The sequence below is a fragment of the Lactuca sativa genome, chromosome 3, assembly GCF_002870075.4.
Source record: "Lactuca sativa cultivar Salinas chromosome 3, Lsat_Salinas_v11, whole genome shotgun sequence".
Lineage (NCBI taxonomy): Eukaryota > Viridiplantae > Streptophyta > Magnoliopsida > Asterales > Asteraceae > Lactuca > Lactuca sativa.
The window spans coordinates 255,289,366-255,303,370 of record NC_056625.2 but is presented as its reverse complement, the minus strand read 5'-3'; the positions used below and the strand labels follow the sequence as shown (position 1 = coordinate 255,303,370).

The window sequence follows — 14,005 nt, the reverse complement described above, 5'->3', positions numbered from 1 at the left end:
TGCTTTCTTGATTGCTGGAGGGTCGTTATCCGAACGGGTAGGATAGGGAAAATAATTTCTCATTATAAGTATAATGAATATTACAAAGTAACTAAATGTTTTTACAAAATTCCCAAATCTTAGTTACTTTAGGTAAAATGTGAAAATGATGCTATTCCATGGAATTACACATTGTACCCTTGCCGAGACATTAGTGGAGCATGTGTGGTTAACCGGCACACTAATTTGGGATTGGTATTGGTAGCGAAGGGTGACTCGATGTTTGTCATAGATCAATGGAGCGTGTGTGGCTAACCGACACATTGATTAGGTGATAATGACATTGAATGCACCATGTACATTCGCATGGTTATTCACACCTTGTTTGTGATCGTCGGTATCCAAGTTACCGACTCGAAGGGCATATCAAGATTTAAACATGCCATTGAAAAGTTCAATGAATCTCAAAAGATCTAGGAGTTTTCAATACATTTAAAACTTAATCTCCTTTTCGTTTTTCATGGTGGAAATTAGTGAATCATCATTCACTTACCTTCAAAGTATTTGCATGTTAGATTACAACATCCCTTTTCTAATTTGTAAATAATTTTGTTGGATCCTAGCCCTAATTTCTCATTTGGGTGTTTAATTAGGGATTCATATCTAATCAAACTCGTCTCTTTTTTATTTCAGATGTCTAATGCAAACAACAACGTTTCTGGTTCCTTTAGCTCATTCTCACTCATGAATTTGTATGGGAGAGTGATCTTTGACGGGTCCAATTTCAATGATTGGATCCACAACATTCGGATGGCCACTCGTTACGAGGACAAGGAGTATGTCCTCGACGAGAAGCTGAAGGAAATCAACTTCAACACTGCTTCTGCTGAAGAGATCACTGCATTTTAGGCCCATGAGTGTGATGCTACAAAAGTCCATTGCATCATGCTGGAAACTATGACTGCAGACCTCCAAAAGTCCTATGAGGACATGTATCCCTTTGAGATGCATCAAGATCTGTTGGACCGGTACCACCAAAGCGCTAGACAGGAGAGGTACGAGATCATCACTTCGAAGATCACTGCTAAGATGGGTAATGGAGAGTCCCCTACTTCTTATTTGCAAAAGATGTAGAGGTATGTTGATCGCATCATGAAGTTAAATGTTAACTTCGATGAAGCTGGCGATTGACATCATCCTTCACTCCTTGCTTCCCTGCTACAACGAGTTCCGCATGACCTACTATATGAACAAGGAGGAGGTCACTTTGAGCAGGCTTCAAGGCTTGTTGAGGACTGCTGAGAGCAACCTCAAAGATAAATTTGTTGCATCATCCACTCCTACTACTGCCCCTGTCTTGGCTATTAGGCAGGGAGAGTGAAAGAAGAGGAAGGCTCCCTCCAAGAACCACCATAAGGGAAAGTCCCATAATGGTTCCTCTTCTAGTGGAACCAAAGTTGGTTCTACTGCACACTTTTCCAACCCTAAGGATGCAGAGTGCTACTACTGCCATGAGAAGGGGCACTGGAAACGAATTTGCCCGAAATATCTGCAGGATATTAAGGATAGAAAGATAAAACCATCCTTCATAGGTATGTATACCATTCAATCTAACAACTCATCACATGCTATTTCATGGGTTCTTGATACAAGATCTGGTTTTCACATTTGTTCTGGCTTGCAGGGCCTACGAAGAAGTAGGGATGTGGAGCATGGGAAGATAAACCTGATTATGGGAAACAGAAGAGCGTCGCCTGTCACCAAGATTGGAGTCTACTCTTTAGTGCTTAGTAATGGGCTAGGAGTAGATTTGAATAATTGTTGCTATTCGCCAAAAATGGCAAGAAACATCATTTATTTTCATGGTTTATATAAACAAGGATTTAGATTTTCGTTTGATAATGAAAAAGGTTCTATTAATGTTTCTTTAATGGTGTTTTCTATTTTGAAGCATTGCCTTGTAATGGAATATATGAAACTGTGTGTGTTGTAGACAACTTAGGAAATGATGTGTTGCATATCGATTCGTCCAATAGTTTGGACAAAGCATGCTTGTGGAATTGTCGTCTTGGACATGTTAACAAGAAACGCATAGCCCAACTTCAAAAGGATGGAGTCTTGGAGTCATTTGACCTTAGGGACGATGATGTGTGTGAGTCTTGTTTGCTTGGAAAGATGACCAAGTTACCATTCACTGGAACTTGTGAAAGGGGTGAGAGTTTATTGGATCTCATACATACATATGTATGTGGTCCCTTTAGATCCACCACAAGGGATGCTTGCCGCTTCTATGTGACTTTCACTGATGATTTTAGCAGATATGGGTATATCTAGTTAATCAAGCACAAGTCAGAAACCTTTGAAAGTTCAAAGAGTTTAAAAATGAAGTGGAGAATCAGTTAAGATGCTTCGATCTGATCGAGGTGGTGAGTATCTTAGTCTTGAATTCGACGACTATCTAAAGGAATGCGGGATCTGTAACGACGTAAATTTCAAAATAATTTTTCACATTTTAAAAACACACTTTCATTCATAATTGTTATAAAAATGTCATTGTATCACATAACAATCCATAACATTACATCCCAAGATCATAATATATAAAATTCCTCATGTGTGTACTGATCAAGCCGGCGCCTTCCCGCGATCCTCACTGGAACCTGAAACACATAACACAACACTGTAAGCATAAATGCTTACCGAGTTCCCCAAAATACCACATACAACACATACGCCTTTCCAGGCCATAACTCTGTGGAACCTTTCGGTCCAAGTGTCTCAGGGGAATTCCGTCCCGAATCCCGGTAGACCTTTCGGTCCTACCCGTATCGACCTTCTGGTCCATATCATACATAGCATACATAACATATACATATCATATATCAACATGTAGCACATATATCTCATAGCATATAAGACCTTCCGGTCACACATAGGTACCCTTCCAGGTACAGTATAGTGAGAAGACTCACCTCGGTATCTCGAATAGTCTCGCACTCGAACGCACAGGTTTAGCCCCCGCCTAAACACATAACAATACTCTCCAATAAATAACGGCTCTCAAAGGCTAGATTAAATCCACTTTATAATTTCCACGGAAGGGTAAAAGACCATTTTACCCCTCCCTGACCCAAAAGTCCAAAGGTTGACCAAAACCCTAAAAGTCAACGAAAGTCATTAGAAGGCAGTACGCGACGCATACCTTCTCTGTACGTGGGGCGTACGCTGATGAACCGCAATCAGGGTCTCAACCCGTTACGTTGCGCGTACTGAGAGTTACGCCCAACGTAAGTCTCAGTTTCAACCATTCCATGGATTTTGGTCTTAAACGGTTAAGACACTCCTTCAACTTCCAGATCTGACTCTCCTTAAGCCTCTTATCCCATAAAGTCGGAACCTTTAAGCATTGGCATGGCTGTAAAGGTCCCTACACCCTCTAACACCTTTCCTTTTTCCTCCAAAGATCTAGATCTCATGCATGGCTCAATATATACGTCCAAGATTGCATTTTTATGAGCATACAACTCTTATAGTCCTGAAATATGATAGATCTAGGCCAATGGAGACCATATGCTCATAAAGTCTCCATCTTGGGACCAAAAACCCTAGAAATTGGTCCAAGAGGCACACAACACAAATGACAATGCAAGTTTTGAGCTTTTTACATCAGGAAGAAGCTCCAACCTCTGAAAAGCTCGGATCTACTCTTTCCTACAAACCTCTAGCCTCCAAAATGACCTCTTCTTCTCTTCCACCACCTTGAAATGACACTTAGAAGCTTAGAACACCAACACACTAGCTAGAAACGAAGGAGGACTCTCTTTTAGGGTTTCACTCTCTAGAATTGAGGCTAAGGTCAAGGCCATAGCATTCCTTTTATAGTACACAAGCCCCAAATTAGGGTTTACACCTGGGCTCGCTACGCCCAGTGTAACCCTGGGTACGCCCAGCGTACCCAGGCGAGTCCGCATCCAAATTAAGCGTGCGAGTATGCGCAACGTACTCCTCTGTACGCCCAACATGCTCACAAGCCTAACTCTTTTACTAAAGGTAATTAACTTGACATCTTGGGAAAAGGAGAAGGGTTAAATAGCTTTACCTGAATTTCGGGATGTTACAATTCTCCCCCACTAGAACCAGACTTTGCCCTCGAAGTCTCATGTCGAAAAAAACTCCGGATGCTGCTCCTGCATCTCCGACTCTGGCTCCCAAGTCAGCTCGGACCCTCTCCGATGCTGCCACTGAACCTGAACCAGGGGCACCTCCTTGTTCCTCAGAACCTTGATCTTCCGATCCAAGATTGCGATCGGCCTCTCAACCAAATTCAGACTCGCGTCCACCTGGATATCCTCCAACGGTACGACTGGCGACTCGTCGGCTATACACTTCCTCAGATGAGACACGTGGAAAGGTATCATGAATCTGGCCCAACTCCGCAAGTAGCTCCAAACGATATGCTACTCTGCCCACCCTCGCGATCACCCTAAACGACCCAATATACCGGGGCCCCAGCTTGCCCCTCTTCCTGAATCGAATCACTCCTTTCCACGGAGAAACTTTTAGGAGTGCAAAATCCCCGACTTGAAACTCGAGCTCGGATCGTCGCCTGTCCGCATAACTTTTTTGGCGACTCTGATCAGCTGTCAACAACCTCTGTCGGACCTGCTGTATCTGCTTTGTTGTTTGAAGCACTATCTCAGTGCTGCCCATCACTCACTGCCCTACCTCTCCCCAACATATGGGAGTCCGACACCTCCTCCCATACAACAACTCAAAAGGAGGCATACCAGTGCTCGAATGGTGGCTGTTGTTATAAGAAAACTCAGCCAATGATAGATATGTGTCCCAACTCCCTCTGAAGTCCAACACACATGCCCAAAGCATGTATTCGAGCGTCTGAATCGTCCGCAAGAAAGTGAGCGCTCTTCGTCAGTAGGTCGATGATCACCCAAATTGCATCGACACCCCTCGCCGTCTTCGGAAACTTAGTGATGAAATCAATAGAAATCTTTTCCCACTTCCAGTGGGGAACCTCAAGTGGCTGCAACATGCCATGCGATCGCTGGTGCTCGGCCTTAACCCTATGAAGGTTAAGCACCTCTCAACAAACCATGCTACATCCCTCTTCATACATGGCCACCAATAATCCTTCTTCAAATCCAAATACATCTTAGTGGCCCCGGGATGGATCGAAAATCTCGATTTATGTGCCTCCTCCATCAAGGTGGTGCGCGCTCTGCCTGCATACGACACCCAATTTCCTATGATTTTAGACTCTACACCAATTCATTAGCATTCAAACATTCATTAATTCTAACAATCCCATAATCATAAGAATCATTAGGGACTTTATCGAATTCTGAGATTTTCTTCTCAAAATCATTGGAAATTGTATCGATTTTCTCTCTTTCGTAAACCAAGAATGGCAATAACTTCCTATGTTGTTGTTTGCATATTTTAGACGAATGATGAAGTTCAGTTAATTTTGCATACATCCTTTTAGCATTATTACAGTAGATATTTCGTTGTTTCATTAACATAACATTGTATGCACTAACCGACTCCCTATCTAGAGTAATATTATTCACTTGTAGCTCTCGACTATCTATTTGACTCCACTTAGACTCCAATTTTTTTTTGAGAATCTAGCAACAAAGTTTTTGATCACTCAGCTTCACTACTAATAGAGATTAGCATGTCATTAACATAAGAGAGAGTATCATCAAAATAAGAGAAAATAGTAAGATAAGAACTCGGAGGAATGTTAAAATATTCAAGAAGAGAACGTATCTTTGATGTCATAGGAGATTTGTCTGCTCCTGTCGACACGAAGCATTTCCCAGTAATGTTTTCCTCTTCTGAACTACCCTCTTCGAATCTTGCATACATAGCACCATGGGTAGGGTTTGTCATTTCTTCATCGTCGAAACAGAAGACCAAATTTGGTAGGTTCCATCCCCTTCAACTCCTCCCTTCGCAACCAGTGACAATCCTTTAGTTCTTTCTCTCACCTCTTCCAACCTTTCGACATAATACGCCTCGTCTTTAACTCTCTCCTTTTTCTCCTCTTTCTTTCTCAACATGCAATCTTCTGCAAGATGATTTTCACCATTGCAGTAATTATAGTTGAACCCTGAATCTCCTTCCGACTTCTTCTCAGCCTTCTCAACAACATTCTTGCTCTCTTTCTTCTCTTCCTTTGACTTGACTCTCATTCCTTTCCCAAATGAGGTCTTTCCCTTGAATTCATTGTTGCTTTGTATTTAGGATTGAAAGGCTTCTTAAAGAACTTTTTCACTTTATTGTTGGAATAGTACACCGTAACCTGATATTCCGAATTCATCAAGAATCCTTCATCTTCATAACTAACTTGCTCAACAACCTCGATCTCAAAATCCTTTGTTGACACCTTCGGCATCAATGCATGTGGAACTCCCAGTTTCATCTTCCATTCTTCAACCATCTCATTGATTTTGCTCTCATGAGATTTTAGCACATTATACAAGTCTCCCAATGAATAGCCATCGAAGCTTTACTGAGTCTTAATCATCAAGCTGATATCCGTCCACTCTTTTCGCATACCCATTAGGAATATGAGATTGTATTCAAGAGTTGAACGTGCGACTCCATATCGATTACATTTGAATGTCAACTCATTCAAGCGATCATAATAGAGTTTGATGGTTTCACTTTCCTTTTGCTTGAATTCCCGAAGTTCTAGCAAACACTGTTTCACCGAGCTCTTCTTCGTCTTCTCACTTTCTTGATACTTTTCCTTCAAAGTATCCCAGATCTCTTTAGCAGTCTTGCAACTTCTAACAAAATTGTAAACTAGTGGAAGAGCACCACGAAGTTCGCGAAGAAACTTTTTATCATTTGCTTTTTGTTTATCAGCTTGCAAGGCAACATCGGCAGAAGAACCTGTTGTTCCAATTTGTTCTAGTCTTCCTGGATGGTAATTACCACTTGTATCACAACACCATGGATCCTCGTCGATCCCGTTGAGGTAATCCTTCATGCGATCTGCACATTGCTCGTAGTACTATGGAATAAGCATTAGCATCTTAGTGGAAGATCCAAGCAGATGAGAAAAGCAAGACATAGTGTTCATGTTGAAATTTGCCATTGTTGTACGGACTAAAATGATGAAAAAAATTCAGAAAAGGAGATCTAACGGATAAATCTTTCCGAAAATGTTTAGAAAACACTCGATTAATCAAATGATTGTCGAATCGTAACAAATCACTCAAGTAAAACTATTCTTCTTATTCAAAAGTGCGGAAATCTTTTGAATCAGAAAGAATGATTCGAAACATTAGAAAAAGACGAGAAAACCAGAAAAATGATTAATTGTATCCTGCTCTGATACCAAATGTTGTGTGTTCGAATCGAGTATTAAGAACAAAATCAAGAACAGGAAGTGTTAAGAACACATATGTAAATAAATTTTGTTTGGCTCGTTGATTACGTCTGAACAATACAAGAACACAAGAGAGAAAAAGCACTAAAGCTCCAAAAGCTTCCTCTCGACTCCTATACCTACCCTATTTATAGGGTGATATAGACGCGAACAAAAAATATGTAAGGGCTAAAAGTTTAAGCTTCATCCTCTAAAACTGCCTTACATAATACATACATTCGAAGTAAATAACTTCGACATCGACACTATCCAGGCCTAAATGTACTTCGGCACCTCACTATATATTTCGAACCTTACACCATTGCCGCTCTAAAAACATCAAAATCGGTCGCACCACTTTGCTTGTGCAAGGAAATTAAGTTTGTTGTAGATGGAATTGAAATTGTTGTACTTCCTGCTTATTAGAGTCCACTTGCTACTCAACATATCGTGATTGCGATAATTTCCATCATTCTTAAAAATAGTCCAAAATTTGCCAGTCACAACTTCCCAAAAAGCGACTTTTCTTATATCATTTCTCTGAGTGAATTTTTTGATGTCCCGCACCACGACACTCCCAAAGCTTATTCTTTCTCAGTAGTCCACCATGTTGAAGGTTCATCTTCCGATTGCTCCACCTCGACCGCTTTTCCTTTCCTTCTTGCTTTCCCTTTGTTGGCCATTTTTTCCGACTCCCCCCCCCCCAAACTCCCATCTTGGGAACCGCTTCATGTATGGGTGGTGGTTGTGTGATATTTTTGTTACATATTAGCGAATGTGTTGAAAATGTTTTGTGGAAGGGTTATAGGGAATTGTAGTGGGGGTGAGGCGGGATTGAAAAAGTTGTCGGAAAATGAAAGTTGTGGTGTGCATTGGGAGTTAAGGATGTTAGCGTACATCTTATATTGTGCAAAACCAAGAGGAGAGGATGTGTTGTGTTTGGAGGAGGAATGTCGAGATTTTGATCCATATTGTGTTATGTGTAAATAATGAAGTGAAAAATAAACGTTTGTAAAAATGAAGTGAAAATGTGTGTGTGTGTGTGTATATATATATATATATATATATATATATATATATATATATATATATATATATATATATTATGAGTAAAAGTTGATTTTTTACATTTTGACCATTCATCAACTAATCTTTTTTTTTTACCATTGCCAAAAAATCGATGCCTTTCCTCCCGTTGCCATAATAACGATCAGTAATGTAACACCAAAAAAGGGACCGGAGGCGGTGTTTATTAGGTCGCCACGATGAAAAAACGGCAACTCTCGTTGCCCATACCGAGTTGTCTGACAAAAATATCTTGAATTTGATTAGACAACGTCAAGTGAATATTTTAAGGACAAGATATTAATTTTGTTTTTTTTATTTTTTTCGTACTTGTTATTGATTTAATTCATGATAATTTGGAAAACTTTGAAAATTTACAATAAATTTGAAGAAGCGTTCTTGTTTATTTTTTACGGAATAAAAAGATAAAATACTTCTAGTATATTATAATATAATATAATATTATTCGACAATATTGATATTTATAAAAAAAATTCAAAACTTCAAATAAATAGTTTTTTTTTTCAAAAGCTGAAAATCTCTTCTTAATTTTTATATAGTTCTACGCTTTAGATTTCATGTTTATTGTTGGAAAGAACTTTATTTTGCAAATAAATTTCTTTAATAAAAAATGCATTATTTACAAATATATTAATTACAGTTGAATTTCAGAAATTAATATATTTTTTGTTTTTTTTATCAGTTTTATATTAAATTTATTCGTTTTATATTAAATTTATTCAATTTTTTCTTTAAAATCAACCAAACACAACAAAAGAATATATATATATATATATATATATATATATATATATATATATATATATATATATATATATATATATATATATATATATATATATATATATATATATATATATATATATATATATAACACTCCATCTCATTGTATAAAACATACTCTAGTGTACTGGTTCAGCCAAGAACCAGAAACCGAATGAAGGAAGCGAATATCAAGGAAGCGAAGATCATAATCAAAATATGCCGTAGTGATAATTTCCTATTACCTAAAGATATGCCTCATCACATTAGGTTAATATTAAGTATCGATATTACATATTTATAGTATAGAGAACTCGAAATAACTCTAAGCAATATAATATATCATTATTCCTGTGTGACCAATAAAATTTAAATATACATATTTTTGTAATCAATAATCCATCGAATCAAGTTCACCTTTATTTAAATTTATCATATATTAATTATGAAATACATTATTTTAATTTGTAGCTTACCAAAACAATGTCGATTATACGTTTATTTAATAAAGAAGTGATGGATACCTTCAAGAACAACATCTACCGGTGGTATCATATCACTCTCACCTACATGAAGAAGCATAGAGCTACATCAAATTTGCATCGAGCGTCTAACTAACTCTTTTAATTCACAAAAACTGCTAACACAGTAACACAATAGTACAAAAGGTAAGATTTTTACTTAATGAACTTAAAAGACACATTTGTTAATTTGGAAAGGTATATATGAGCATTTATGTTCGACTAAATGCACATGAAACGAGTTAATAAAAAAGTAAGAAAAGAAGATTCCCGGCATTAAATCCCAATGTTTTAAAGAAATCTCATTGTTAATTTTTTATCCTTTATTTCTGTGGATGTGTATTACTTTTTCAAATATTTTTTAAACACCATTCATACTCACAACATAACATCGCGAGTTAATAAAAAAGTCCTTTATGTAGAAAAAAGGACCTAAGTTGATTGTGACAAATTGTAAGATGCCTTTATTTAGCACATTTTCCCCAATGTATGCAAGATTTTTTTTTACACCAAATATGTAACCACCTCTCTTTGTAAGACCAAAACATGCAATATTGTAACCAAAACCATCTCTCATTACTAGCATGTTTTTTTACCAAATTATGCAACTATATCGTGAAAAATAAACCAATATGTAATTGATAAACAAGCTTTGTTTTCGATCCAGAAGGGTGACATACATCAGAATTACCCACAACCTTCAACCTATATATTCCATGGTATGCATAATTTTAAGCAATAAGGATCAAATTATTTTAGAGAAATTTACCATATATATAAAAGTTAAGCAGAAGCTGCAGCATCAACAGGCTTTAATTCCTGCAATTCCTTGAAGTCCTCCCATGGCTTAACCCACACCTTGGCTTCATAAGTTTTGTTCTCATCACCATCCTTTGCTTCAAGTGTAATGTAATACATCTTACCTTGTACTACCTGCTCCTTTGTACTTACTACCTTCACAAACTCCAACAGTGCATTCTGCACAAATAATCCATCATTTTTTTTGTATTTACACCATTTGTTCCAAACTAAAAGCAACAATTGGCATTGTACATAATTTACTATGGGTGTTTGATTAAAATCCAAATGTCACTCAATAAGAAGATAAGTGGTTGAATCTTGTGAATCAACATCAATGTTATTAGTATTTCGTAATAACTACTAATTAGCGAAAATGTAAATTCAGATTGAAACCTTACCCAAAAAAAATGCAATGTTTAGTTTACTTTGGAAGAACCTAAAGAGGTTAATTATGTGTTCATTTTAGGAAGTCAAGTTACCTTTGATATATGACGTAAGGCAAGATGGACAAGCATTATATGGTTATTTTCGATAATCAGAATCATGAGACATTTACGTATTTTCCGTATATAAGTGATCAAAAATGAGTTCATGTCCCACATTGTTTCACCTTTTTGTATGGGACAGACATGTAATGCCCTTTCATCCATAACTTTTCCTCCTTTCCTTTCTATTGTTAAATAGAATAGATCTACATCACAATAATCATTCGAAAAGGTATAAAATTAAACGACTTGAATCGGTCATGCTCTAAATAATCTCCATACACAAATTTCTCAAAACATAGGTATATATGTGGATGGTTGATTTAAAGCCATAACCAGATTCTTCATCTAACACATCTCACTATCCTAAAATCAAATCATAGGGCTCATAATTTTCGACTTTGAAAATATTGAGGCTCATTGATGTCTTTACAAAATCATTTTCGTTTTTATCAACTAAAAGTTGAATGATCTAAGACGCTGCAGATGTAACTCACACGCAAGCCGCATACAATTTGTCCACGGATCATAGTAATCGTATATAGATATGTTTAATTCTCATAGCATTCACACTCGCATAGCTATATAAATTAAAGTAAACGAATGATTACGAATTTGAAGAAAAATAGACAATCCTAAAAAAACCACAATACGATAAAAATTAACATTTAAATAAGAAAAGAAGAAAAAAAAAAGATATTACCTGCTTCTTGTTGTGCTCGTCCACAGCGAATCGAGCAAGGGTTTCGATCTCAAGGCTGTTTTCGGCGCCCTTAGACTCGGTAATTCCTCCACAAAGTGCCATTTTTGTAACGATTAAAAACCTAGCAACGTAGAAAGTTGATAAAATACGACGATCCTATCCGAAAGATGTTGTTATACGCACGAAAGTAGTGGACAACCTTGAATTATGCTTTCAAATATTGATATGCATTCAATATATATAATCATAACTGACCACTAAGAATTCATTAAATTTCCATTAACATTTTCAGTTTTCATTTGCACGTTTTTCATATAAAAAAGTTACAATGTTACTTTTGTAGAACTTTATTTGTATTCTTATCCGCTAATCACTTCGTTAATATAAATTATCAAAATATATAAATAAATTTATTTGTATTTTTTTAACAAATTACATTGTTAAAAAAACCCTATAAATATATTAATACATATATCGAAAGTTATTAATAACTTTTTTTATACTTTATTACCATATATATTAATACAATGTCCAATATGAGGTTTGCAATCTTATTCTTACAAGCCATATTCTCATACAATGTCCAATATGAGGTTTGCAATCTTATTTTCACCTTATCAACTTGACAAGATGACTTAAACAGAAAATTAGGGTTTTATCTAGAAACCCTAGCAACCCTCAGCTATATAAAGACCCCACCTCATGGGATTTTCGGCCAATGCTTACATTGGTAAAACTCTAACCGAAATTCTTAGAGTATCCTTCCTCTCTCCTCTCATCCTCTTGCTAGTTGTGTTTGTGAACCATTAGAGGTGCAACATTTGGGGCATTAAGCTTTCAAGAGTCAATGATCTACAAGAAATTCTTGTTATTAAAAAGATTTCGAAATTGTATGCTAGATCTAGGGTTTTGCTTTGGTATTCAATTTGCATGTTCAATTAGTGAAAAACATATATCCAAAGCAATTAGGGTTGCATGAACACATAGGTTGTTGTTATGCTCAAAACCCATCAGTGGTATCAGAGCCTAGGATGTTTTTCAGTTAGATGAATTGTCCAAAGGAGAAGGGAGCAGATTCATCAATCTGTTCAACAAACTCGACAAGTTTATAGACACTAGTACAAAAATGATCTACGTACACACGTTTTGAAAAACGACATGTCACACTTTGTTAAGTTATTAACTAAACTTGAAGATCGATTAGATCTTTGTAACAGGTAGTGCGAAGAACATAAAACAATAAACAAGACAAGGTTGAATCACAATGTGTCGAATGATTAATTCAAACAGTCCTCAGTAGAGCTCGACTAAGAACTTCCGTTGTAGAGGACTTAGGGTTACAGAACGATAATAAAACTTCTCTGATCAATCTATTCTTTCGTTCCTATCGTTCCTCTTGCTAACCTAAGATGCATGCAAACACCTATATTTATAATAAACCCTATCAAGCTCACGGATGGATAGGCCCATACCGGAGATACAAAAACGGACTAACTAGCGAGCCCAATTGACGCAATACTTAACAAAACACGACCCAACAATCTCCCCCTTTGCGTCAAATTGGAGCGAGACTACTTCTTCTTCTTGCTTGGGCCAGCAGCGGGAACTTTCTTCGTGGTATCAAACAAACGAGAGATTAGCGCAAGGATCGTCTGTCTGAACCGAATGTACCAATGTATCATGTCGTCGAAGTACTTGATATCATCCGCTGTGTTTTGCTTGCATCTGTGGATGATCCCCAAAACATGCTCTAGGCATGCAGTAGTGTACAGATGTTTGTCAGCCAAGGCAAAAAGACATTTCTGTCCTTCGTTCCTGGTGAACATGACCGAATTCCTTCTCGAGTCAATTTTTCGCATCTGCATTTGGTTCAGATCACTGGCAGAGCCAATAGGAGATATTGCTGGTTTCTTCTTGAAGACGCTTGCTATCTCCTGATCCATCAGTGCAACTTCCATGATGTAGCACACCAGCATCCTCTTGAAATGGTCGATGATCGGACTGTATTCAGCTTCATTGGTTAGAAGGATGTTGTGCAAGATTATCCAATCATGGGGATTAAGGTTCGGAAGATCTGCTAGAGAAATGGCATGTTCGGTTTTGGCAGATCCACGAAGCACCTTGAACCGAATGTTGATGAAATTCCCTTCGGTATATGGCTTCAAGACCCGAACGTTGATAATTTTCTGAGCGCTCCAAGTCTGATATTGGGGTTGAGCAGCTTTCAGATAAAAATCAATTAAGTCCCGATCAACCTGTGGATGAGGAT

At 37.3% G+C, this 14,005-nt stretch overlaps 1 protein-coding gene across 3 annotated transcripts; it reads right to left on the bottom strand.

The window, feature by feature from the left end:
* Positions 1-2,540: 2,540 nt before the first annotated feature.
* Positions 2,541-11,962, bottom strand: LOC111883328 (cysteine proteinase inhibitor A). 3 transcript variants are annotated; one of them, XR_006189605.2, is made up of 4 exons: positions 11,737-11,962; positions 10,517-10,725; positions 9,751-9,792; positions 2,541-2,639 (listed from the first exon to the last, which is right to left on the bottom strand). XR_006189605.2 is itself a non-coding variant. In XM_023879657.3 (3 exons), exons 1-2 carry the CDS (start codon positions 11,836-11,838, stop codon positions 10,531-10,533), a joined length of 297 nt encoding a protein of 98 aa, XP_023735425.1. In that variant the 5' UTR covers positions 11,839-11,960; the 3' UTR covers positions 9,547-9,792; positions 10,517-10,530. The 3 variants fall into 3 exon arrangements, 1 of the variants encoding a protein (XP_023735425.1); XR_008231125.1 differs by lacking the exon at positions 2,541-2,639 and adding an exon at positions 8,516-8,682; XM_023879657.3 differs by lacking the exon at positions 2,541-2,639 and having other exon boundaries at positions 9,547-9,792; positions 11,737-11,960.
* Between the last annotated feature and the right edge of the window lie 2,043 nt (positions 11,963-14,005).